General features: G+C 45.9%; 1 protein-coding gene across 1 annotated transcript in view; it reads left to right on the top strand.

Moving 5' to 3' along the window:
• The window catches only part of dnah5l (dynein, axonemal, heavy chain 5 like), a 114,294-nt gene that overhangs the window by 72,515 nt on the left and 15,241 nt on the right, over positions 1-26,538 (top strand). Inside the window, exons 38-60 of the mRNA XM_020494398.2 lie at positions 1,705-1,833; positions 2,072-2,287; positions 2,805-2,951; positions 3,272-3,444; positions 5,548-5,726; positions 6,005-6,192; positions 6,795-6,989; positions 8,444-8,578; positions 8,755-8,944; positions 9,772-9,989; positions 10,768-11,079; positions 12,086-12,175; positions 12,413-12,646; positions 12,733-12,900; positions 13,000-13,206; positions 13,445-13,774; positions 13,947-14,153; positions 14,462-14,704; positions 15,332-15,486; positions 15,843-16,507; positions 18,724-19,004; positions 19,472-19,687; positions 26,357-26,524. Of these exons, the coding sequence (XP_020349987.1) occupies positions 1,705-1,833; positions 2,072-2,287; positions 2,805-2,951; positions 3,272-3,444; positions 5,548-5,726; positions 6,005-6,192; positions 6,795-6,989; positions 8,444-8,578; positions 8,755-8,944; positions 9,772-9,989; positions 10,768-11,079; positions 12,086-12,175; positions 12,413-12,646; positions 12,733-12,900; positions 13,000-13,206; positions 13,445-13,774; positions 13,947-14,153; positions 14,462-14,704; positions 15,332-15,486; positions 15,843-16,507; positions 18,724-19,004; positions 19,472-19,687; positions 26,357-26,524 (5,046 nt within the window). The remainder of the gene's footprint in view (positions 1-1,704; positions 1,834-2,071; positions 2,288-2,804; positions 2,952-3,271; positions 3,445-5,547; positions 5,727-6,004; positions 6,193-6,794; positions 6,990-8,443; positions 8,579-8,754; positions 8,945-9,771; positions 9,990-10,767; positions 11,080-12,085; positions 12,176-12,412; positions 12,647-12,732; positions 12,901-12,999; positions 13,207-13,444; positions 13,775-13,946; positions 14,154-14,461; positions 14,705-15,331; positions 15,487-15,842; positions 16,508-18,723; positions 19,005-19,471; positions 19,688-26,356; positions 26,525-26,538) is intronic.

Here is a 26,538-nt window from a genome sequence, read left to right as displayed (position 1 = left end):
CTTCTACTGTACTGTTTCTCCATGTCTGGTATGGCCATAGATACCATTGATACACGACCATGCCAAAGGTATGTGGACAGCTGCTCATTGAACAGCTCAATCCAAAATCATGGCCATTAATATGGAGTTGGTCTCCCCTTTGCTGCTATAACAGCCTCCACTCTTCTGGGAAGGCTTTCCACTAGATGTTGGAACAGTGCTGCAGGGACTTGCTACCATTAATCCACAATAGCATTAGTGGGCACTGATTCTGGGTGATTAGGCCTTGCTCGCAGTCAGCGTTCCAATTAGTCTCAAAGATGTTCGATGGAGTTGAGGTCAAGGCTCTGTGCAGGCCAGACAATTTCTTCCATACCGATCTTGACAAACCATTTCTGTATGGACCTCACTTTGTTCACGGGGGCATTATCATGCTGAAACAGGAAAGGGCCTTCCCCAAACTGTTGCCGCAAAGTTAGAAGCACAGAATCGTCTAGAATGTCATTGTATGCAGTGTTATATGTAGCGTTATGATCTTACTTCACTGGAGCTAAGGGGCCTAGCCCGATTCATGAAAAACAGCCCCAGACCATTATTCCTCCTCCATCAAACTTTACAGTTGGCACTATGCATTGGGGCAGGTAGCATTCTCCTGCCATCTGCCAAACCCAGATTTGTCCGTCGGGCTGCCAGATGGTAAAGCGTGATTAATCACTCCAGAGAATGCGTTTCCACTGCTCCAGAGTCCAATGGTGGCAAATCCCTCCCTCCCATTTTAGACACAATTGCTTAGTATGGCAAGTTTTCAGGTTATAAGATGCTCGGACATGGAAACCCATTTCATGAAGCTTTCGACAAACAGTTATTGTGTTGACGTTGCTTCTGGAGGCAGTTTGGAACTCGGTAATGAGTGTTGCAACAGAGGACAGATGATTTGTACACGCTTCAGCACTCAGTGGTCCCATACCACTTTGCGGCTGAGCTGTTGTTGCTCCTAGACATTTTCTCTTCACAATAACATCACTTACAGTAGATCGGGGCAGATCTAGCAGGGCAGAAATGTAACTAACTGACTTATTGAAAAGGTGGCATCCTTTGACGGTGCCACGTTGAATGTCACTGAGGGGCAGCAGGTAGCCTGGCCGTTAGGAGCGTTGGGCCAATAACCGAAAAGTAGCTGGATCGAATCCCTGAGCTGACATGGTAAAAATATTTCGTTCTGCCCCTTAGCAAAGCAGTTAACCCACTGTTCAACAGGCGCTGATGACGTGGATGTTGAGTAAGGCAGCCCCCCCGCACCTCTCTGTTTGAGGGATTGGGTTAAATGCGGAAGACACATTTCAGTTGAATTCATTCAGTTGTATAACTGTCTAGGTATCCCCCTTTCCTTCTTCAGTAAGGCCATTCTCCTGCCAATATTTGTCTATGGAGATTGCATGGCTGTGTGCTCGATTTTATACACCTGTCAGCAACGGGTGTGGCTGCTATAGCCGGAACCACTCATTTGAAGGGGTGTCCACATGTATTAATTGCTTGGTGTTTTAACTATTTTCTCAATGTGTAACTGTGCAGTCTACATTATGTTTTTTGACTACATAAAATGAAATCAATCAAAATCAATGAAATGTAGTGAGGTTCTAGTTCTATCATTTGACGTTATCACAAATAACACAAATAACAATATCACTCTCTCAAACTGTAACTTGTCATCTCCTTTGGGTACAGGCTCATCTGCTGAGTCTTTTCGACAATGTGAACTGTGTGGTTTTCCATGATAAGAACTATGACCAGATCCTAAGCTTCCAGTCCCAGGAAGGAGAGACAGTAGACTTGTCCGAACCTGTTTTGGCTCAGGTACACTTAACCTACTGTACACACTGCTGAGTTGAAGGCAATGCTCCTCAATGCATGACTCACATTTGGCATTTGTGTTCTGATACGTTTCAATACAAAATGGAAGTTTCTTATTCCCATAATAAAAAGCCATTCTGCTTTGATTCCTGATCATCCATCTACTTTATATGTTCAGTGGTAGACTAATCATGAGGCGCAGATCCATTACTGAACATTGTCCTCTGATGGTGTCCGATAGGGAAATGTAGAAGCCTGGCTGGGGCTCTTGCTGGACAGAGTGAGGAAGACCATCCATGGCATTATCCGGCAGGCTCACATGTCCATCAGTGACGCAGGACTAAAGCTGGTGGAGTTCCAGTCTGTGTTCCCAGCCCAGGTGGGTCTGCTGGGCATCCAGATGATCTGGACCAGGGATGCAGAGGAAGCACTGGGGTTCAGCAAGGGAGACAAAAAGGTAACAGTCTGGGCATTCAAATACTGTACATGTAAGATACTTGCAAGTATTTGAGGTGTGCTTGATTTTGCTTGGAGCTTCCACTTTTGGGACCATTCCATTGGTGCTATTATACTGGGTAAAGTATATATTGCAGAATGTGGTTATACTGTACCTGAAAGGGAATTGTATTTTTTTTAACCTTTATTTAACTAGGAAAGTCAGTTAAGAACTCATTCTTATTTACAATGACGGCCTACCCTGGCCGAACCTTAACCCGAACGATGCTGGGCCAATTGTGCACCGCCCTATGGGTCTCCCAATCACGGCCGGTTGTAATACAGCCTGGAATCAAACCAGGGTCTGTAGTGACGCCTCTAGCACTGAGATGCAGTGCCTTAGACCTCTGCACCACTCGGGAGCCGGAATCTTCACCTCTAGACAAGAAGTAGCTTTATTTCTCAAATTTGATTTTGTGGATACATTGTTGAATAAATTATTTTGTGTTTTCTTCTTACTTCTTGACTTGATTGCACAGGTCATGCAAACTACCAATCAAAAGTTTGGGGATATCCTGAATGAGCTGATTGATATGACCACTCGAGACTTGACCAGGAATGAACGCACCAAGTATGAGACTCTGATAACCATCCATGTGCATCAGAAAGACATATTCGACGACCTGGTGAGCATACCCTTTGCATTGTTTCAAAGACTTTTCCCCAACCACATACAAGTTGATGTATTAACTTTCTTAGAAGCCTTATAGTATTTTTAGCAAAAGTACAGCAATAGTAAGATATTGGAATGCCATCTTTTTTTTTTCAATGCAACATTTATATAACCTATTTTTCAGTAAGAAAGAGGGCACATTTTTCATGAATAACCTCTAGCATATTCATTGGGCAATTCATAAGGTATCTGATAAAGCTTTGCATGGGTCTCCATCAGGTTGTACTATATAAACGTAATCCATGACTAAATCCACATCCCAATATCACTCAGGTGCGAATGAACATCCGATCGACATTAGACTTTGAGTGGCAGAAGCAATCCCGCTTCTACTTCATCGAGGACAAGGACAGATGTATAATCCAGATCACTGACGTGGAGTTTAGCTACTGCAATGAGTATCTGGGCTGTACCGACAGACTGGTCATCACCCCTCTCACTGACAGGTCTTTAATAATTACACTAATGGTATTCTATCTACTCTGAAACTCCTGCTTGTATTATAGTGTTATTGTCTTACTGGGACATATTATGGGCAGATTTCCCAAGCACAGATTAGGCCTGATGCTGGTCAAAAAAGCATATTCAGTGATGATTCAGGATAAATCTCTGGGAAACCAGCTCTGTGATATCTACTATCATGCATACCGGCGCAGACAATACGGCTGGCTGAAAACATCTTATCCAATTGCAAGAATGAGTTTGTTGCAACAATTAAGCAAACTTTTAAGCACATTTTACCAAATTTTTACCAGCATGTCACATGTGCAACCAGAGAATAAAAATCCTAGACCATCTTTATGACACACACAGAGATGCATACAAAGCTCTCCCTCACCCTCCATTTGGCAAATCTGACCATAATTCTATCCTCCCCATTCCTGCTTACAAGTAAAAACTAAAGCAGGAAGTACCAGTGACTCGCTCAATAAGGAAGTGGTCAGATGACGCGGATGCTCCACTACATGACTTCAGTCTAGCACAGACTGGAAAATGTTCCTGGATTCATCCTATGGCATTGAGGAGGACACCACTTCAGTCTTCGGGTTCATCAATAAGTGCATCGACGACGTTGTCCCCACAGCGACTGTACGTACATATCCCAACCAGAAGCCATGAATTACAGGCAACATCCGCATTGAGCTAAAGGCAAGAGCAGCCACTTTCAAGGAGTGGGAGACTAATATGGACGCTTATAAGAAATCCCGCTATGCCCTCAGACAAATCATCAAACAAGCAAAGCGTCAATATGGGATTAAGATTGAATCCTACTACACCGGCTCTGACTCTCATCGGATGTGGCAGGGCTTGAAAACTATTGTGGATTACAAAGTGAAAACCAGACACGAGCTGCCCAGTGACTCGAGCCTACCAGATTAGCTAAATGCCTTTTATGCTCGCTTCGAGGCAAGCAACACTGAAGTATCCATGAGAGCACTAGCTGTTCCGGATGACTGTGTGATAACGCTCTCGGTAGCCGATGTAATCAAAACCTTTGGTCAACATTCACAAAGCCGCTGGGCCAGACGGATAACCAGGATGTGTACTCAAAGCATGCGCAGACCAACTGTCAAGTGTCTTCACTGACATTTTCAACCTCTCCCTCACCGAGTCTGTAATACCTACATGTTTCAAGCTGACCACCATAGTCCCTGTGCCCAAGGAAGCCTGTTCGGCCCGCCTTTTCCTGTAGTCCACGATCAGCTCCTTTGTCTTGCTCACATTGAGGGAGAGGTTGTTGTCCTGGCACCACACTGCCTGTTCTCTGACCTTCTCCCTATAGGCCATCTTATCGTTGTCAGTGATCGTGCCTACCACTGTTGTGTCGTCAGCAAACTTAATGATGCTGCACCATCGAGAGCATCCTGACCTGTTACATCACTGCCTGGTATGGCAACTGCTCGGCATCTGACCGTAAGGCGCTACAGAGGGTAGTGCGTACGGCCCACTACATCACTGGGGCCAAGCTTCCTGCCATCCAGGACCTATACAATAGGCAGTGTCAGTGGAAAGCTCATAAAATTGTCAGAGACTCCAGTCACCCAAGTTACAGACTGTTTTCTCTGCTACCACACGGCAAGCGGTACCGGAGCGCCAAGTCTAAGACCAAAAAGCTCCTCAACAGCTTCTACCCCCAAGCCATTAGACTGCTGAACAATTAATAAAATCGCCACCGGAAAATTTACATTGACCCCTCCCTCCCTTTTGTACATTGCTGAAACTCGCTGTTTATTATCTATGCATAATCACTTCACCCCCACCTACATAAATGACCTCAACTAACCTGTACCCCCACACACTGACTCGGTACCGGTGCCCCCTATATATAGCCTCGCTATTCTTATTGTGTTACTTTTTATTATTACTTTTTATTTTAGTCTACTTGGTAAATATTTTCGTAACTCTTCTTGAAATGCACTGTTGGGTTAAGGACTTATAAGTAAGCAGTTCACAGTAAAGTCTACACTTGTAGTATTCTGTGCATGTGACTAATGAAGTTTGATTTGATCACCAGCACAATGATGACTGACATATTAGGACTCCACTAGGTGTTACATCACCCTGTCCCAGGCCCTGGGTATGAGTATGGGCGGAGCCCCGGCAGGGCCGGCTGGTACAGGTAAGACCGAGACCACCAAAGACATGGGCCGTTGCCTGGGGAAGTACGTTGTCGTCTTCAACTGCTCTGACCAGATGGACTATAGAGGGCTAGGACGAATCTATAAAGGTACTAAAGCTTGTCCATGGGGAGATAACATGGAAAGGTCTCTGACTTGACAATTAATCAAAGCTAAATATGATCTGTCAATACTCATAAAACATTGCTATGAATGTTGCTCTGACACACATAAAGAGGTTATGAGGGTTTTACTAAATGTGTCACAAAGACATATGTACAATACGGTCCCTTTTAAATTAAGCATTTCCTTAAAAATAACCACCATAGCATATGGAATTATGCAGAGTACATAAAGGGTATAAACAGAGAGCAAACATTATCTGCAGGTTTGGCTCAGTCAGGTGCATGGGGCTGCTTTGATGAGTTCAACCGCATCGAACTCCCTGTCCTGTCAGTAGCAGCCCAGCAGATCTATATAGTGTTGCAGTGCAAAAAGAACAAGAAGACACAGTTTATCTTCACGGATGGCGACTTGGTGGAAATGGACAGAGAGTTTGGCATCTTCCTAACCATGGTGAGAGAATATCACATTTCACATTTTCACTAACATTGTGCTACATTGCATGTAAGGTTCAAATACCAACTGTGAAAGGAAGATTTACTAGACATTATTTAGTGTGGTTTGCACATTTTTTTATTTGTAAAAATAAATAAATCACCCCAATTTCGATCTTGTCTCATCGCTGCAACTTCCCAACGTGCTTGGGAGGTGAAGGTCGAGTCATGCATCATCCGAAACATGACCCGCCAAACCCCACTTATTAATACCCGCCCGCTTAACCCAGAAGCCAGCCGCACCAATGTGTAGGAGAAAACACTGTTCACCTGACGACCGAGGTCAGCCTGCAGGCCCCCGGCCCGCCACAAGGAGTTGCTAGAGCGCGATGAGCCAAGTAAAGGCCCCCCCTGCTAAACCCTCCCCTAACCCGGGCAACGCTGAGCCAATTGTGAGGCGCCTTATGGGACTTCCGTTCATGCCTCTCGCACTGCCTTAGACAGTGCCTTAGACTGCTGCACCACTCGGGAGGCCCCTTGGTTTACTTAATCCCTTCTTGAGTCAATTGTCAATGTTATGTCTCCTATTATCTCTGTTCTACTGGTCTTCTCAAACGGCAGAACCCTGGATATGCTGGCCGCCAGGAGCTTCCGGAGAACCTGAAGATCCAGTTCCGTACAGTGGCCATGATGGTTCCAGACAGAGCCATCATCATGAGGGTGAAGCTAGCCAGTGCTGGTTTCCGTGACAACCAAGTCCTCAGCCGCAAGTTCTACACCCTGTACAAGCTGTGTGAAGAGCAGCTCTCCAAGCAGGTAACATCAAGGTGGTTGGTTTCTCAAATGACTGCCTCGCCTGGTTCACCAACTACTTCTCAGACAGATTTCAGTGTGTCAAATCGGAGGGCATGTTGTCCGGACCTCTGGCAGTCTCTATGGGCGTGCCACAGGGTTCAATTCTCAGCCGACTCTCTTCTCTGTATACATCAATGATGGCGCTCTTGCTGCTGGTGATTCTCTGATCCACCTCTACGCAGACGACACCATTCTGTATACTTCTGGCCCTTCTTTGGACACTGTGTTATTAACTAACCTCCAGACGAGCTTCAAAGCCATACAACTCTCCTTCCGTGGCCTCCAACTGCTCTTAAATGCTAGTAAAACTAAATGCATGCTCTTCAACCGATCGCTGCTCGCATCTGCCCGCCCATCCAGCATCACTACTCTGGACGGTTCTGACTTAGAATATGTGGACAACTACAAATACCTAGGTGTGTGGTTAGACTGTAAACTCTCCTTCCAGACTCACATTAAGCATCTCCAATCCAAAATTGGAGCGATGTCATTTACAAAATAGCCTCCAACACTCTGCTCAGCAAATTGGACGCAGTCTATCACAGTGCCATCCGTTTTGTCACCAAAGCCCCATATACTACTCACCACTGCGACCTGTATGCTCTCGTTGGCTGGCCCTCGCTTCATATTCGTCGCTAAACCCACTGGCTCCAGGTCACCTTTGCTAGGTAAAGCCCCGCCTTATCTCAGCTCACTGGTCACCATAGCAGCACCCACCCGTATGACGCACTCCAGCAGGTATATTTTACTGGTCACCCCAAAAGCCAATTCCTACTTTGGCCGCCTTTCCTTCCAGTTCTCTGCTGCCAATGACTGGAACGAACTACAAAAATCACTGAAGCTGGAGACTCATATCTCCCTCATTAACTTTAAGCACTAGCGGTCAGAACAGCTCACAGATCACTGCACCTGTACATAGCCCTTCTGTAAATAGCCCATCCAACTATCTCATCCCCATATTGTTATTTATTTATTTGTTCTCCTTTGCACCCCAGTATCTCTACTTGCACATTCATCTTCTGCACATCTATTACTCCAGTGTTTAATTGCTATATTGTAATTATTTTGCCACTATGGCCTATTTATTGCCTTACCTCCCTTATCCTACCTCATTTGCACACACTGTATATAGACTTTTTCTATTGTATTATTGACTGTATGTTTGTTTATTCCATGTGTAAAATTGTGTTGTTTGTGTCGCACTGTTTTACTTTATCTTGGCCAGGTCGCAGTTGTAAATGAGAACTTGTTCTCAACTAGCCTACCTGGTTAAATAAAGGTGAAATAAAAATTTAATTAAGGTCAAAAGGTCACAGTAGCACCATAGACGGTACACACTTGTAATCAATCCTCATCAAGAACTTTGGTCACCAGCCAGATTGATTATAATCGTCTCCTCTCACATGCTCTTCAAGGTCCACTATGACTTTGGGCTAAGGAACATCTTGTCAGTGTTGAGGACACTGGGTTCAGTGAAGAGGTCCAACCCCACTGAGCCAGAGAAAACGGTAGTGATGCGGGTGCTGCGCGACATGAACCTCTCCAAACTGGTACAGTCAAGTTTTCTTCTACCCTACAATCCAAGTGGTACTTCACCTCTATCCTTCACACTGAAACTAGAAGTATCTGAATTTGTGTCATCCTCAATGATTTTATGAATTTACATAAATTATTTAACATTTTTATTGTTAAAAAAAATTAACAAAATCCCTGGGTCTCTGACCAGGTGGATGAGGACGAGCCTCTGTTCATGAGTCTGATCAACGACCTGTTCCCTGGGATCATTCTGGACAAAGCAGGCTACCCAGACCTGGAGGCTGCCATCCACGCCCAGACCCAGCAGGCTGGCCTCATACCTCACCAGCCCTGGGTCCTCAAACTGGTGCAGCTCTACGAGACCCAGCGGGTTCGCCACGGTCAGTCAATGTGCACTCAAAACTTCTGTTTTAAAGCTGTAGTGGAGATGGTTTGGTGTTCGCCGCGGTCAGTCAACGTGCACTCGAACCTTCTGTTTTAAAGCTGTAGTGGAGATGGTTTGGTGTTCGCCGCGGTCAGTCAATGTGCACTCGAACCTTCTGTTTTAAAGCTGTAGTGGAGATGGTTTGGTGTTCGCCGCGGTCAGTCAACGTGCACTCGAACCTTCTGTTTTAAAGCTGTAGTGGAGATGGTTTGGTGTTTGCCGCGGTCAGTCAACGTGCACTCGAACCTTCTGTTTTAAAGCTGTAGTGGAGATGGTTTGGTGTTCGCCGCGGTCAGTCAACGTGCACTCGAACCTTCTGTTTTAAAGCTGTAGTGGAGATGGTTTGGTGTTCGCCGCGGTCAGTCAACGTGCACTCGAACCTTCTGTTTTAAAGCTGTAATGGAGATGGTTTGGTGTTCGCCATGATCAGTGATTCTTCACTACAGGGTTTTGGCAACTCCTGTCCTGGAGGGCCGAAACCATTCTGGGTTTTTTCTTCTACCAGTTAGTTAATTGCACTCACCTGGTGTCCCAGGTCTAAATCCATCTCTGATTAGGAGGAAAACCTGCCATTTTATGGTCTTGGAGCTGGCTATCCCTGCTTTACCACAGCCCTCTATTGTAAAGCATGCATTAGACTAATGCATGTCATAACACATAAGCAGTTGTAACAGATAGTGCAAACTAGTGTGAACCGTTTGCTCTACACACTGATATTACTCTGCAGACCACAGCCCCTTCTCTTCCTTTCATTCTATGTTGATCTCATTCTCTTGCCTGTAGGTATGATGACACTAGGCCCCAGCGGAGCTGGAAAAACCACCTGCATCCACATACTGATGAGGGCCATGTTGGATTGTGGCACCCCTCACCGAGAGATGAGGATGAACCCCAAGGCCATTACTGCCTCCCAGATGTTTGGTACCCTGGATGTAGCCACCAACGACTGGACTGATGGGGTCTTCTCAACCCTGTGGAGGAAAACGCTTAAAGCCAAGAAGGTCAGCAAGGTCAATAGAGTTGGGATGGAAGGGTAGTGCCTTCAGTATGCTGTTCTAGTTACAGTGTGCTCCAAATGTATTGGGACAGTGACACATTGTTTGTCGTTTTGGCTCTGTACTCCAGCACTTTGGATTTGAAATGATACAGTGAGGACTACGAGGTTAAAGTGCACACTGTCAGCTTTCAGAACGTTTTGTACATAGTCCCCCTATTTTAGGGGACCAAAAGTATTGGGACAAATTCACTTCTGTGTATCAAAGTAGTCAAAAATGAAGTATTTGATCCCATATTTATAGCACGCAATGACTACATCAAGCTTGTGACTCTACAAAATTGTTGGATGCATTTACTGTTTTTTGTTTTGGTTGTGTTTCAGATTATTTTGTGCCAATAGAAATGAATGGGACATAATGTATTGTCTCATTTTGGAGGCACTTTTATTGTAAATAAGAATATGTTTCTAAACACTTCTACATAAATGTGGATGCTACCATGATTATGATGAGTGAGAAAGTTAGACACACAGAAGTGTCACTGTCCGAATACCTTTGGCGCTCACTGTAGTTAGGTGTACTGGGAAGTTAAAGGGGCAGTGCAGTCCAAAAACAAATTGGATCGCCCTCCTCTGCCAATAACAGCTATTCAGGTTACATATCCCTCCTATTAGGCTCCTCCAATTAGGCCCTTCACAATTAGTTATGAGTTATCACTATCTAAGCCAGATGGTTGTCGTACTAGTTCTCATTTCTATTCTATTTAACTGTTTCTCTTCCCAAGGGGGAGCACATCTGGATCGTGCTGGACGGCCCTGTGGACGCCATCTGGATTGAAAACCTCAACTCAGTCCTGGACGACAACAAGACCCTGACCCTGGCTAATGGCGACCGCATCCCTATGGCGCCTAACTGTAAGGTGGTGTTTGAGCCCCACAACATCGACAACGCCTCCCCGGCCACAGTGTCCCGCAACGGCATGGTGTTCATGAGCTCCTCTGTGCTGGACTGGAAGCCTATCCTTCAGGCCTGGCTCCAGAGTGTGTCACCACAGCAGGCAGAGGTTCTCCTGGGCTGCTTCCATAGTGTTTTCCAGGTCTGTCTGAATATCATACTGTACTTCAAATCAAATCAAATGTATTTATATAGCCCTTCGTACATCAGCTGATATCTCAAAGTGCTGTACAGAAACCCAGCCTAAAACCCCAAACAGCAAGCAATGCAGGTGTAGAAGCACGGTGGCTAGGAAAAACTCCCTAGAAAGAAGAAACCTAGAAAGGAACCAGGCTATGTGGGGTGGCCAGTCCTCTTCTGGCTGTGCCGGGTGGAGATTATAACAGAACATGGCCAGGATGTTCAAATGTTCATAAATGACCAGCATGGTCGTATAATAATAAGGCAGAACAGTTGAAACTGGAGCAGCAGCACGGTCAGATGGACTGGGGACAGCAAGGAGTCATCATGTCAGGTAGTCCTGGGGCATGGTCCTAGGGCTCTGGTCCTCCGAGAGAGAGAAAAAAAGAGAGAATTAGAGAGAGCATATGTGGGGTGGCCAGTCCTCTTCTGGCTGTGCCGGGTGGAGATTATAACAGAACATGGCCAAGATGTTCAAATGTTCATAAATGACCAGCATGGTCGTATAATAATAAGGCAGAACAGTTGAAACTGGAGCAGCAGCACGGCCAGGTGGACTGGGGACAGCAAGGAGTCAACATGTCAGGTAATCCTGGGGCATGGTCCTAGGGCTCAGGTCCTCCGAGAGAGAGAAAGAAAGAGAGAAGGAGAGAATTAGAGAACGCACACTTAGATTCACACAGGACACCGAATAGGACAGGAGAAGTACTCCATATATAACAAACTGACCCTAGCCCCCCGACACATAAACTACTGCAGCATAAATACTGGAGGCTGAGACAGGAGGGGTCAGGAGACACTGTGGACCCATCCGAGGACACCCCTACTACTTCCATTCTCTTTCCCTAATGTAGGGTCAAACCCAAAAAGAGACACAAACACATGCAGTATGGAGGCATACACACACTTTGCTGACATGTGTTCCCATGAGAATAATCCTCTGTGGTCTTCCGGAATTCCCTGTACAGGATCTGATCAACTTTGTCTTCACTGCTGTGTCTCCCAAAATGCCCATCCTGGAGTGTATGTACATCAAGCAGACCATTGACCTTCTGCAGGTAAGCATAATAGCCACTCTAAAATCCTGTAAAAGACACACTTGAAATTCAAATATTTTACCTATTTATTCTTAGAAATATATGTAATTTGAATCAAACTGAACTAGTCATAATACCTCTCACATTCTATTATGACAATAACATTGAATTCAATAGACATGTCCACCCCAATGGCTGAAGTGTTGAACATATCAAACTTATTTAAAAGGCAAAGCTCAATGTGGAACCTTTTTCCAGGGTCTACTTCCTGCAGTGGAGGAAAAGCAGTCTCAGGGGGATGTATCAAGGCTCTTTGTGTTTGCTGTCATGTGGTCAGTGGGGGCTCTGCTGGAGCTGGAGGACAGATCCAAGATGGAGGCCTTCTTAGAGGCACACCCTGCCACTCTGGACCTGCCCCAGACCCAAGGAGACCAGACCATCTTTGAGTTCATGGTCAATGAACGTGGCCAGTGGGAGCACTGGTCCAAGAAGGTATGGCTTGTGCTGTTGCTGTTAATTGATCAATCAATCACTCCACTAATCCTTACATTCTCTCTGCATGATGATGTCACCTCCAGGTGCCAGAGTACAAGTATCCCACAGACTCTGTCCCGGACTACTCATCTATCCTGGTGCCCAACGTGGACAACGTGAGGACAGACTTCCTGATGCAGACCATCATGAAACAAGGCAAAGCCGTGTTGCTCATCGGGGAACAGGGGACTGCTAAGACTGTCATGATCAAGGTCTGAGATATAGATTTGTGAATGTAGATGTGAGTTTTATGACTATCTATGACCATAATACCTCTTTATAGGATCTCAATCCTAGTCATTCCATTGCAGGGCTATACCAGTAAGTTTGATCCTGAAACTCAGCTGAGCAAGAGCTTAAACTTCTCCTCGGCCACCCTGCCCAGTATGTTCCAGAGGACCATAGAGAGCTACATTGACAAGAGGATGGGCTCCACCTACGGGCCGCCGGCAGGCAAGAAGATGACTGTGTTTGTGGATGACATCAACATGCCCGTTATCAACGAGTGGGGTGACCAGGTTAGTGCCGTTTTGTAACTATCAACATGAACCTGGCTTTATTTACTCTTTACCAAAATATTGTATTATTTCTCTTAATAAATTGTAATCTCCCTGTCTCTTGCACACAGAAAACCAATGAGATTGTGCATCCGTCCAACAGATAATCAATGAGATTGTGCATCCATCCAACAGATGACCAATGAGATTGTGCGTCCATCCAACAGATAACCAATGAGATTGTGTGTCCATCCAACAGATAACCAATGAGATAGTGCGTCAGCTGATGGAGCAGGGTGGTTTCTACAGCCTGGAGAGACCAGGGGAGTTCACCAGTGTGGTGGATGTCCAGCTAGTAGCGGCCATGATCCACCCCGGGGGCGGGCGCAACGACGTGCCTCAGCGCCTCAAGAGGCAGTTCAGCACCTTCAACTGCACTCTGCCCTCCAATTCCTCCATCGACAAGATCTTTCGTACTGTGGCACAGGGCTACTTCTGCCCCGAGAGGGGCTTCCCTGAGGAGGTGTGCACCCTGGCCAGCGCCCTGGTGCCCACCACTAGGAGGGTGTGGCAAGCTGTCAAAGCCAAGGTACAGTACTGTGACATACCTAACACAGCCAGAGGAGGATGGAGGGAGTCTGGTTCTTCTTGAGATGAGTTTTTCCTTGCCACTGTGCTGCTGCTTGTGCTTCAGGGGGTGTAGGCCGTGATGCCAGAAAATGAATGATTAATTAATCCATCCATTTATGTGACCACCTCAGATGCTGCCCTCCCCAGCCAAGTTCCACTACATCTTCAACCTACGAGACCTCAGTCGTATCTGGCAGGGTATTCTAACGGTGAGGACCGAGGTGTGCCAGGGGCCAGAGGTGCTGGCTTCACTCTTCCACCACGAGTGTACCCGGGTCATTGCTGACCGTTTCGTTGACCACAAGGACAGACAGAGCTTTGACAGCATGCTGGAGAAGGTGGGTATGGAGTGTGGATTCTGTTCATATATCCTCTGTTATGCGGTTTGAATTGGTGTCCTGTTCTCAACAGGTGTAACTTTATAAAAGATGGACACATAGCTATGCATTTGAATATCACATTTTATAATTATAGATTTTTAAAAATTGGCTTAGTTTCGTTATAGAATAACAAGTGTTTTGATTTCATATTTAACTTTTAATAACACCATCTTTCTCGCTATATTTCTGAAAGCATATTTATAAAGAAAGCATAGTTAAACACATTATCAAACTGGTTACCAACCACAGAGAGCTGTCTCCCTTAGGTTACAGTGGAGGAGCATGGAACAGCCATGATAGAGCACCCCCAGTGGGAGGCCTACTTTGTGGACTTCCTGAAGGATGCCCCCGAGACCACAGGGGAGGAGCCAGAGGACATGGAGCTGGAGGCCCCCAAGGTCTATGAGCCCATCCCGTCCTTCCAGGCCCTGTCAGAGCGCCTCGCCACGTTCCAACTGCAGTACAACGAGGCAGTCAGAGGCAGTGCCATGGACCTGGTCTTCTTCGAGGTAAAAGCAAACGACAGTATTAGCCCTTTCACACTACCGAAACGAGCCAAGCAATACATCAGTGACCTGGTTACACTGTACAGCACGGTTCTGGTTGGCTTGACAGTGTGAAAAGGATAACAGTGAATTGAGCGTTCTATTCTAAATTATAAACTGGGTGGTTCGAGCACTGAATGCTGATTGGCTGACAGCCGTGGTGTAACAGACTGTATACCACGGGTATGACAAAATATTTATTTTACTACTATAATTGCATTGGTAACCAGTTTATAACAGCAATAAGGCACCCCTGGGGTTTGTGGTATATGGCCAATATACCACGGCTAAGGGCTGAATCCAGGCACTCCGTTTTGAGTTGTACATAAAACAAGCCCTTAGCCGTGGTATATTGGCCATCTACCACAAACCCCCGAGGTGCCTTATTGCTTAAGTATTCCATATCGTGGGATTTACCAGTTGGCATACTCCCCTATCTTCTGGTAGCTTCTGGTAGCCATTGTCATTATTGACTGACACATTAGTACACACAAATACACTACTATGTTTTCACTCAACAACATGTAGTAGTATCCTGCTGTAGCTCTGTATTCCTATTGGCTGATGCTCCTTCTCTTTATTGCCGGGCAGGATGCCATGATCCACCTGATGAAGATCAGTCGTATCGTCCGCACCCCTCAAGGGAACGCCCTCTTGGTGGGGGTGGGTGGCTCAGGGAAGCAGAGCCTCACCCGCCTGGCCTCTTTCATCGCTGGATACCAGAGCTTTCAAATCATCCTGACCAGGTCGGCCTTCTAGATACTAGCCAAATCATCATCATAAAGACATCCTAACCAGTGGTTCCCAACCCTGGTCTGTTTCCTGTGGTCTGTACTCTGTATTCAGTTACAGAGAGATTGGGTTAATAATCACATAATTGATCATCACAGATCTAATTCATGGATAATCACAGGTAAATTAATTGATAATCACAGATCTAAATAGATCAGTGGAGCATGCGGTAAACCATGTACCTTTTTGATAGGCAAATGACAGTAGCATAGTAGATTTTAGAAGATGAAATAGTGGATTATCGTTTGATTGAATCTTGTTAACTGGAGTTGGTGTGAAGAAAATTCTGTTTATCTCATTCATTCGACAGGACGTACAACACCAACAACCTCATGGAGGACCTGAAGTCGTTGTACCGCATCGCCGGACAACAGGGCAAAGGAGTCACCTTCATCTTCACCGACAACGACATCAAGGAGGAGTCCTTCCTGGAGTACATGAACAATGTGCTGGCCTCGGGCGAAGTCTCCAACCTGTTCGCCCGTGACGAAGTCGATGAAATCACCCAGGACCTCATCCCAGCCATGAAACGCGAGCACCCTCGCCACCCACCTACCGCCGAAAACCTCTATGACTACTTCCTGTCGCGTGTGAGGAGCAACCTGCACGTGGTGTTGTGCTTCTCGCCGGTGGGGGAGAAGTTCCGAACAAGAGCCCTCAAGTTCCCAGGTCTGATATCGGGCTGTACTATTGACTGGTTCCAGCGTTGGCCACGGGACGCACTAGTGGCAGTCGCACATCACTTTCTGTCCCAGTATACGTTCCAATGCTCTGAGGAAGTTAAGCAGAGTGTAGTCCACACCATGGGGACCTTTCAGGACCTGGTGGCCGAGAAGTGCACAGAGTACTTTCAACGGTTCCGCCGTCAGACCTACGTCACTCCCAGGTCCTACCTGTCCTTCATCGACGGCTATAAGATCATCTACTCAGAGAAGATCGCTCAAGTGGGCATGCTTGCTGAGCGCATGAAAACAGGTAAGGTAAAACTATTCAAAAACAAATATATGTGTTATGTTTTATTGTCACATACACCGGATAGGTGCAGGGAAATGTGTTGCTTTACAGGGTCATCCATAGTACTACGGCACCATTGGAGCAAAGCTGGAGACATTGTAACAAGTGCATTGTTGCAATTTTTGCACTGACAGACAGTATTCATTTATTATAAGTGAATGGCTATAACGTCTTGTTTATCGCCATTAATCAAATCAAATTTCAAATCAAATCAAATGTATTTATATAGCCCTTATTACATCAGCTGATATATCAAAGTGCTGTACAGAAACCCAGCCTAAACCCCAAACAGCAAGCAATGCAGGTGTAGAGTCACGGTGGCTAGGAAAAACTCCCTAGAAAGGCCATAACCTAGGAAGAAACCTAGAGAGGAACCAGGCTATGAGGGGTGGCCAGTCCTCTTCTGGCTGTGCCGGGTGGAGATTATAACAGAACATGGCCAAGATGTTCAAATGTTCATAAATGACCAGCATGGTCAAATATTAGTAATCACAGTGAACAGGTCAGGGTTCCATAGCCGCAGGCAGAACAGTTGAAACTGGAGCAGCAGCATGACCAGGTTGACTGGGGACAACAAGGAGTCATCATACAAGGTAGTCCTGAGGCATGGTCTTAGGGTTCAGGTCCTCTGAGAGACAGAGAGAAAGAAAGAAAGAAAGAGAGAGAGAGAGAATTAATGAGAGCATACTTAAATTCACACAGGACACCGGATAAGACAGGAGAAATACTCCAGATATAACAGACTGACCCTAGCCCCCTGACACATAAACTACTGCAGCATAAATACTAGAGGCTGAGACAGGAGGGGTCAGGAGACACTGTGGCCCCATCCGATGATACCCCCGGACAGGGCCAAACAGGCAGGATATAACCCCACCCACTTTGTCAAAGCACAGCCGCCAAACCACTAGAGGGATATCTTCAACCACCAACTTACCATCCTGAGACAAGGCCGAGTATAGCCCACAAAGATCTCCGCCACGGCACAACTCAAGGGGGGGCACCAACCCAGACAGGAAGACCACGTCAGTGACTCAACCTACTCATGTGACGCACCCCTCCTAGGGATGGCATGGAAGAGCATCAGTAAGCAGTGACTCAGTCCCTGTAATAGGGTTAGAGGCAGAGAATCCCAGTGGAGAGAGGGGAACCGGCCAGACAGAGACAGCAAGGGCGGTTCGTTGCTCCAGTGCCTTTCCGTTCACCTTCACACTCCTGGGCCAGACTACACTCAATCATAGGACCTACTGAAGAGATGAGTCTTCAATGAAGACTTAAAGGATGAGACCGAGTCTGCGTCTCTCACATGGGTAGGCAGACCATTCTATAAAAATGGATCTCTATAGGAGAAAGCCCTGCCTCCAGCTGTTTGCTTAGAAATTCTAGGGGCAATTAGGAGGCCTGCGTCTTGTGACCGTAGCGTACGTGTAGGTATGTACGGCAGGACCAAATCAGAAAGATAGGTAGGAGCAAGCCCATGTAATGCTTTGTAGGTTAGCAGTAAAACCTTGAAATCAGCCCTTGCCTTAACATGAAGCCAGTGCAGGGAGGCTAGCACTGGAGTAATATGATAAAAAATGTTGGTTCTAGTCAGGATTCTAGCAGCCGTATTTAACACTAACTGAAGTTTATTTGGTGCTTTATCTGGGTAGCCGGAAAGTAGAGCATTGCAGTAGTCTAACCTAGAAGTAACAAAAGCATGGATTAATTTTTCCTCATCATTTTTGATGCAAAGCTGTCCTTGAAACAGTCTTGATATGTTCGTCAAAAGAGAGATCAGGGTCCAGAGTAATACCGAGGTCCTTCACAGTTATATTTGAGATGACTGTACAACCATCAGATTAATTGTCTGATTCAACAGAAGATCTCTTTGTTTCTTGGTACCTAGAACAAGCATCTCTGTTTTGTCCGAGTTTAAAAGTAGAAAGTTTGCAGCCATCCACTTCCTTATGTCTGAAACACAGGCTTCCAGCGAGGGCAATTTTGGGTCTTCACCATGTTTCATTGAAATGTACAGCTGTGTGTCATCTGCATAGCAATGAAAATTAACATTATGTTTTCGAATGACATCCCCAAGAGGTAAATGTAGTGAAAACAATTGTGGTCCTAAAACGGAACCTTGTGGAACACCGATTAAAGCTCTTTTTCACCACCTGACACAATCTCACTCTCCCCAGGCCTGGCCAAGCTGATGGAGGCAGAGCAGTCTGTGAGCCAGCTGTCCAAGGAGCTGGCTGTTAAGGAACAGGAGCTGGAGGTGGCCTCCAAAAAGGCTGATGGCGTCTTGCAGGAGGTAACAGCCAAGGCCCAGGCAGCCGAGAAGGTCAAAATGCAGGTTCAGAAAGTGAAGGACAAGGCTCAGGCCATCGTGGACGAGATTGAAGCCGATAAGAAAGTGGCCGAGAGGAAGCTAGAGGCAGCCAAGCCTGCATTAGCAGCCGCGGAGACCGCATTGCAGGTGAGAATAGGATTTGCTACATTGTTGAGTTTGCTTTTTCTGTCCATCGTATCAGTCGAAGTACAGTAATGATCCCGCACCATTAGTGCAGTAATGATCCCGCACCATTAGTACAGTAATGATCCCACACCATTATTGCAGTAATGATCTTGCATCATTAGTATAGTAGTGATTCTGCACCATTAGTACAGTAAAGATCCCGCACCATTAGTACAGTAGTGATCCCGCACCATTAGTACAGTAATGATCTCGCATCATTAGTACAATAGTGATCCCGCACCATTAGTACAGTAATGATCCTGCACCATTAGTACAGTAATGATCCCTCACCATTTGTACAGTATAAATCCCGCATCATTATGTGGCCACCAACCCCAAGCTAATTGAGTGTTTCAGAAAGTTACGAAAATGAAAACCATTTGAAAAGGGAAATCAGAATTATTTTTTCAGTGTCCTGTTTTCCCCAGACCATCAAGCCTGCGGACATCGCCACAGTGAGGAAACTGGGCAAGCCCCCACACCTGATCATGCGCATCATGGACGCCGTGCTGCTGCTGTTCCAGCGCAGGGTGGACCCTGTCACCCAGGACCCAGAGAGACCCTGCCCCCGGCCCTCGTGGGGCGAGGCCCTCAAACTAATGCAGCAGTCTGGCTTCGTCAGCATGCTGGTCAACTTTAGTAAGGTAAGCCATATTAATGGGTGAAGAGGTTCCAAGATGTATGGGCATATTTAATCAGTCTTAAATGATCAAATTCACCTTGTCCAAGTGCATTTTCGAGTGGTTATAAGTCTTAAAACACATAGACTTACACCAGTGGTCACCAACCTCAAGATCACTTTCGCAGTCAAAAAGCAGCTGAGATCCACAGCTCATATGTTTTTTAACGTTAGCCTCACACAAACAGTTTTGTAGGAATGAGGTTTGGACAGTAGGCCTAATACATTATCACAGCATATTGGCTATATGATTGTCCTGCCAATATTGTTAATCGGACCGTATTATATTTCAAAACTCGAGGTTTGATAACAAAATAGATCAGTTGGTTTAGCACTTTTGAGGTAATGTGGAGAATGAATTGAAATCATTTGCTTTTTTATTTTACTGGACTGATGGTAACTACATCTGATGGTCGAAAAGTCGGAGCTCTAGAAAGATTCCAGAGTTTCCGACTTGGAATTCAGTTGGATGACCGTTCAAAACGATTTTTCCCAACCATCTCTCACGGTCCCTGCTCTCTCCTTCCTTTCCTCCGGTGAGACTGACCTGAGAGAGGGGACACCGTCTTCCACCTGATGGCCAAACTTGAGTCGCACCGCATCTGCTTCATGCACAAATTCATGTTGTTCCTATGACCAGAGAAAGTTAAATATTCCTTCATATTAAAATCGACACCACGATACTTGGCTACTCATTCATTGCAGCTGCAGTCCGAGCGGAAGTACGGAGAAGCACGTTTTGTAATAGTGTTTAATAAAAACAGTGACAGTGTTGAATATCAACTTAAACATGCACTCACTCATACAAACACCAGCTCTTTTCTGTATTCATTGACAGTCTCTCTGTGGTCATGGTTTTAAAAGTTATTAAATCTTACGTAGGCTAGTAGCCAATTAAACTTGGCTGTGGCCAGGGTCATGAAGCTCTGTAGCCACGGTGATTTGAGCTAACCAATTGGGCAGCGCAGTAGGTTCACTCGATTTAGTCACAGATTTGCCGGTACGCTGGGTAGGTGGAGTTTGTCTCATGGGAACACTTTGCTTATTTGGTGCGCAGAACTTTTGACTCAAGTGCACCTACTGGGATCAGCTCAACACAATTTTTAAAAAGGAGCGCCAGCCTTTATCGTTTGTTGGCTTTTCTACAGAAATATTTGGTGATCGACTAGGAATGCCTTGAAGATCGACCAGTAGATCGCAATCGACCCAGTTGGCAACCACTGACTTACACCAACTATATAGGCTCGATATAATCAACCATTTTCCTTTCCATGCAAGGCTTTAACTAGGAATTTTCAGCCATGCGGCACAAGGACATAATCTTTAACGTCTGCCTTGACCAGTATGGCCAGAGTCATATATACTGTATCTAGAGTATGGAGGATTTTTTGAGCCAGTTTGCTACAGCAGGAAAATAATCATGCAGCAACAAGAATTGTGAATTTTTATTTGGATTACAATTAATGGACAGTTTTGTAGGGGTCGAAACATTTTTGGTTAGGGGAAAATCAAGTTTGAAATGACAAACTTCAGAGGCATTTTTAAAACTCAAACACTACAGGTGATCTTCAAATGAAGATCCAACATCTGAATATGGACTTAGGTATTTGTATTTTGTAACGCTTGTCGTCTGGGGAAGGAGAGGAGGACCAAGGTGCAGCGTGGTAAGTGTTCATATTTTAAATATTTTAATGAACACTGAAAACAAAACAATAAACAACCAACGAACAGTCCTGTAAGGTGCAACACAAAACTAAACAGAAAATAACCACCCACCATAGTCTTTCTCCGCCTCCTTAACCGCCTCCGTGGCCTCTTAAGAGCGGCGACCCACGCCGCCGACCTCGGACTGGGGACCCTAGCCACGGGTCCCAAATGGACGGGAGACTCCAGCAGCGCCGGAAAGGTGGGAGACTCCGGCAGCTCCGGAGTGAAGGGTGATTCTGGCATCGCCGGCGTGATAGGTGGCTCTGGCAGGTCCTTGCTGACTGACAGCTCTGGCAGCTCCTGGCTGACTGACGGCTCTGGTAGCACCTGGCTGACTGACGGCTCTTGCAGCTCCTGGCTGACTGACGGCTCTGGCAGCTCTTGACTGACTGGCAGCTCAGGACAGACTGGCGGCTCTGGCAGCTCATGACAGACTGGCGGCTCTGGCAGCTCAGGACAGACTGGCGGCTCTGGCAGCTCAGGACAGACTGGCGGCTCTGGCAGCTCAGGACAGACTGGCGGCTCTGGCAGCTCAGGACAGACTGGTGGCTCTGGCAGCTCAGGACAGACGGGAGACTCTGGCAGCTCAGGACAGACGGGAGACTCTGGCAGCTCAGGACAGACGGGAGACTCTGGCAGCGCTGGGCAGGAGGAAGGCTCTGGAGGCGCTGGACAGGCGGGAGCACCTGCAGGGAGAAGACAGAGAGACAGCCTGGTGCAGGGCGCTGCCACCGGAGGGCTGTTGCTTGGAGGTGGCACCGGATAGACCGGACCGTGAAGGCGCACTGGAGCTCTTGAGCACCGAGCCTGCCCAACCTTACCTGGTTGAATGCTCCCCGTAGCCAGGCCAGTGTGGCGAAGTGGAATAGCCCACACTGGGCTGTGCTGGCGAACCGGGGACACCATGCGTAAGGCTGGTGCCATGTACACCGGCCCGAGGAGACGCACTGGAGACCAGATGCGCTGAGCCGGCTTCATGGCACCTGGCTCGATGCCCACTCTATCCCGGCCGATACGAGGCGCTGAAATGTGCTCTCCGGTGGGCACCGGCTATGCACACTCACCGGGGACACCGTGCACCTCACGGCACCTCACGGCATAACACGGTGCCTGCCTGGTCCCTCTTGCTCTCCGGTGGGCACTGGGAGTTGGCTAAGGTCTCCTACCTACCTTAGCATCCCCGTGTGCCTCCCCGTGTGCCCCCCCCCCAATACATTTTTGGGGCTGCCTCTCGGGCTTCCAACCTCGCCGCCGTGCTGCCTCCTCATACCACTGGCTCTCAGATTTCGCTGCCTCTAGCTCAGCCTTGGGGCGGTGATATTCTCCAGCCTGTGCCCATGGTCCCTTGCCGTCCAGAATCTCCTCCCATGTCCAGGAGTCCTGCGATTCCGGCCGCTGCTGCTGCTGCCCGTTACCACGCTGCTTGGTCCTTTCTTGGTGGGTGGTTCTGTAACGGCTGTCGTGAGAAGAAGGTGAGGACCCAAGCCACAAAACCTGAACCTATAGGGGAGGGTCTGGGTGGGTGTCTGTCCACGATGGCAGCTCTGGCGCGGGACATGGACCCCACTCCACCCACAAAACCCAATGGAAAACAGGCTACCTATGGTTCTCAATCAGGGACAACGATTGACAGCTGCGTCTGATTGAGAACCATACCAGGCCAAACACAGAAATAGAAAATCATAGACAAACTAACATAGACAATCCACCCAACTCACGCCCTGACCATACTAAAACAAAAGACAAAACAAAGGAACTAAGGTCAGAACGTGACATATTTATTATGAATCCCCATTAGCTGCTACTAAGGCAGCAGCTACTCTTCCTTGGGTCCAGCAAAACTAAGGCAGTTTATACCATTTTAAAAGCATTACATTACATTCACAGACTGTGTGCCCTCAGGCCCCTACTCCACCACTACCACATATATACAGTACAAAATCCATGTGTACGTGTGTGTCCTGTTCTGAACTAATTGCAATTTTCTTTTTTGTGGCACCTGGCCACACGACTAACAGTAGTCCAAGTCCGACAAAACTAGGGCCTGTAGGACCTGCCCTGTTGACAGTGCTGATAAGAAAGTAGAGCACCTTATCAGGGACATACTTCTCCCCATCTTAGCTAATGTTGTATCAATATGTTTTGACCATGACAGTTTACAATCCAGGGTAACTCCAAGCAGTTTAGTCACCTCAACTTGCTCAATTCCACATTATTTATTACAAGATTTAGTTGAGTTTTAGAGTTTAGTGAATGATTTGTCCCAAATACAATGCTTTTAGTTTTAAAAACATTTAGAACTAACGTATTCCTTGCCACCCACTCTGAAACTAACTGCAACTCTTTGTTAAGTGTTGCAGTCATTTCTGTTGATATAGTAGCAGACATGTATAGTGTTGAGTCATCCGCATACATAGACACTCTGGCTTTCCTCAAAGCCAGTGGAAATTCATTAGTAAAGATTGAAAAAAGTAAAGGGCCTACACAGATGCCTTGGGGAATTTCTGATTCTACCTGGATTATGTTGGATAGGCCTCCATTAAAGAACACCCTCTTTGTTCTGTTACACAGGTAACTATTTATCCACAGTATAGCAGGGGGTGTAAAGCCAAAACACATAAGTTTTGCCAGCAGCAGACTATGATTAATAATGTCAAAGGCCAGACTGAAGTCTAACAAAACATCCCCCACAATCTTTTTACTATCAATTTCTCTCAGCCAATCTTCAGGCATTTGAATTTTTCAATTCCTCATCTACACATGGGGATTTAATTGTTTTTACAGTCATTTTCTTAATGGGTGCATGCTTATTAGAAACTGGAATAAGCAGTTTCATAAATGTGTCAAGTGCAGTCTCTGTTTGCTCGTCATTACATACCACGGACCAATAGATATTCTTACATCAACAACATAGGAATCACTACAAAACTTATTGCATGACCTCTTATACACTATAATAGGCCCAGCCAGTAACTTTGGTTTTCCTAGATATGGATCTGGATACTGCTTTCAAGCAAATTTCTGCAGCATTAGAAAATATATGATCAATACATGTTGGTGATTTCATTCCTGGGCTGTTTGTAGCTACCCTAGTAGGTTGGCTGATAACCTGAACCAGGTTGCAGGCACTGGTTACAGTTTGAAGTTTTTTCTTGAGTGGGCAGCTCGATTACCTCTTAAGCCCACCTGAGACGCAACTGTCTCATCTAGCCATCAGCAAATGCAAATGCGCTACGCTAAATGCTAATAGCACTCGTTAAAACTCAAACGTTCATTAAAACACACATGCAGGGTACTGAATTAAAGCTACACTCGTTGTGAATCTAGCCAACAAGTCAGATTATTAAAATGCTTTTCGGCGAAAGCATGAGAAGCTATTATCTGATAGCATGCAACACCCCAAAATACCTGAATGCGACGTAAACAAAAGAATTAGTGTAGCCGGCGCTACACAAATAGCAGAAATAAAATATAAAACTTTCATTACCTTTGACGATCTTCTTTGTTGGCACTCCTATATGTCCCAAAAACATCACTATTGGGTCTTTTTTTTAATTAAATCGGTCCATATATACCCAAAATATCCATCTATGGAAACTGTGTGATTCAGAAAAAAACACAGTTTCAAAACGCTACGTCATTTTTTTTAATTAAAAAAGTCGACGATAAACTTTCACAAAACACTTCGAAATACTTTTGTAATCTTTAAATCATGTTCCAAAATCTCTCTTCCAAAACTTCCTGTCGGAGACCGGATGGAAAGTGTTCTCTCTACTACGTTTGACCAAGAAACAAAGGCAAGGCAAATGACGAGACTGGCGACATCGTGTGGAAGCTGTAGGAATTGCAATCTCAGCCCCATTTAATTTAGTTTCCATTCAACAAAACATGCAAGTGGCGCATTGATACTTTTTTCAGCTTTCAGTGACCAGATTTTCTTGTGCTTTTCGATGAAACACACGCTCTGTTATAGTCACAGCCGTGATTTAACCAGTTTTAGAAACGTCAGAGTGTTTTCTATACACACATACTAATCATATGCATATACTATATTCCTGGCATGAGTAGCAGGACGCTGAAATGTTGCGCGATTTTTAACAGAATGTTCGAAAAAGTAGGGGGTAGGCTTAAGCGTGTTAAAGCGTGTTAACCCTATGGGGACTCTGTCTAAAATGTCTCACCTACAGTATAGCTAACAGGTTTCAAAGTAAAGCCCCTTCTCAGATCATTACTAGCCTAGGTTATAAATACAGCTCTGTCATTCACTGTCTATCAGTATTTGTGGCTTCAATACAGCACTTTCATTCACTGTCTATAGCAGCTCTAGAGGTTTTTTCCCCCAACTGTCTGCACTCATCTGACTGACACACACACACACACACACACACACACACACACACACACACACACACACACACACACACACACACACACACACACACACACACACACACACACACTCACTTACTTACTTAGGAGGGGATTAGGAAAGCTGTCCAGGCAGTGAAATATGGACGCCAGGGGATAGCCCCCGCATAGTGACTGTGTGGCAGTGTGAAATAGAAATAGAGGTGCCAGTTAGGTCAAGGAACCTGATATCACAGCCCTTTGTTCCATAAACACTCAGAGAAACATGGTGTTTTTGGAGTTGTGAAACAGCATGCCGTCTGAAATGACTGACTGACCTTCTTCTGTCCAATCTGTCAGGAGCCTTTTAATAGATGTTTATCAAATGATTTAAAAGAGAGACTGAACATCAGAATTACAGTTTTCCAGTCTTCCTTCCGTGAAGTTGAATATCCCTGTAATAGAACATAATTACAACATAACGGATGTCAGATTCCAGTTTTCTGTACTTTCCATTACGACTTATGCCCCCACATCACTTCCGATGAATTTGTTTACTCTTGTACTCTCACGTCACCAGGATTCTATCACTGAGGAGGTAGTGGAGCTGTTGGCACCATACCTGGACATGGAGGACTACAACCTGGAGGCAGCCAAGAGGATCTGTGGTAATGTGGCTGGCCTCTGCTCCTGGACTGAAGCTATGAAGGACTTCTTTTCCATTAACAAAGAGGTCCTCCCTTTGAAGGTACACTACTCAAC

Source organism: Oncorhynchus kisutch, linkage group LG11 (genome assembly GCF_002021735.2).
Source record: "Oncorhynchus kisutch isolate 150728-3 linkage group LG11, Okis_V2, whole genome shotgun sequence".
NCBI classification, from domain to species: domain Eukaryota; kingdom Metazoa; phylum Chordata; class Actinopteri; order Salmoniformes; family Salmonidae; genus Oncorhynchus; species Oncorhynchus kisutch.
The sequence above is the reverse complement of the archived record's forward strand: the minus strand, read 5'-3'. Positions and strand labels throughout refer to the sequence as shown.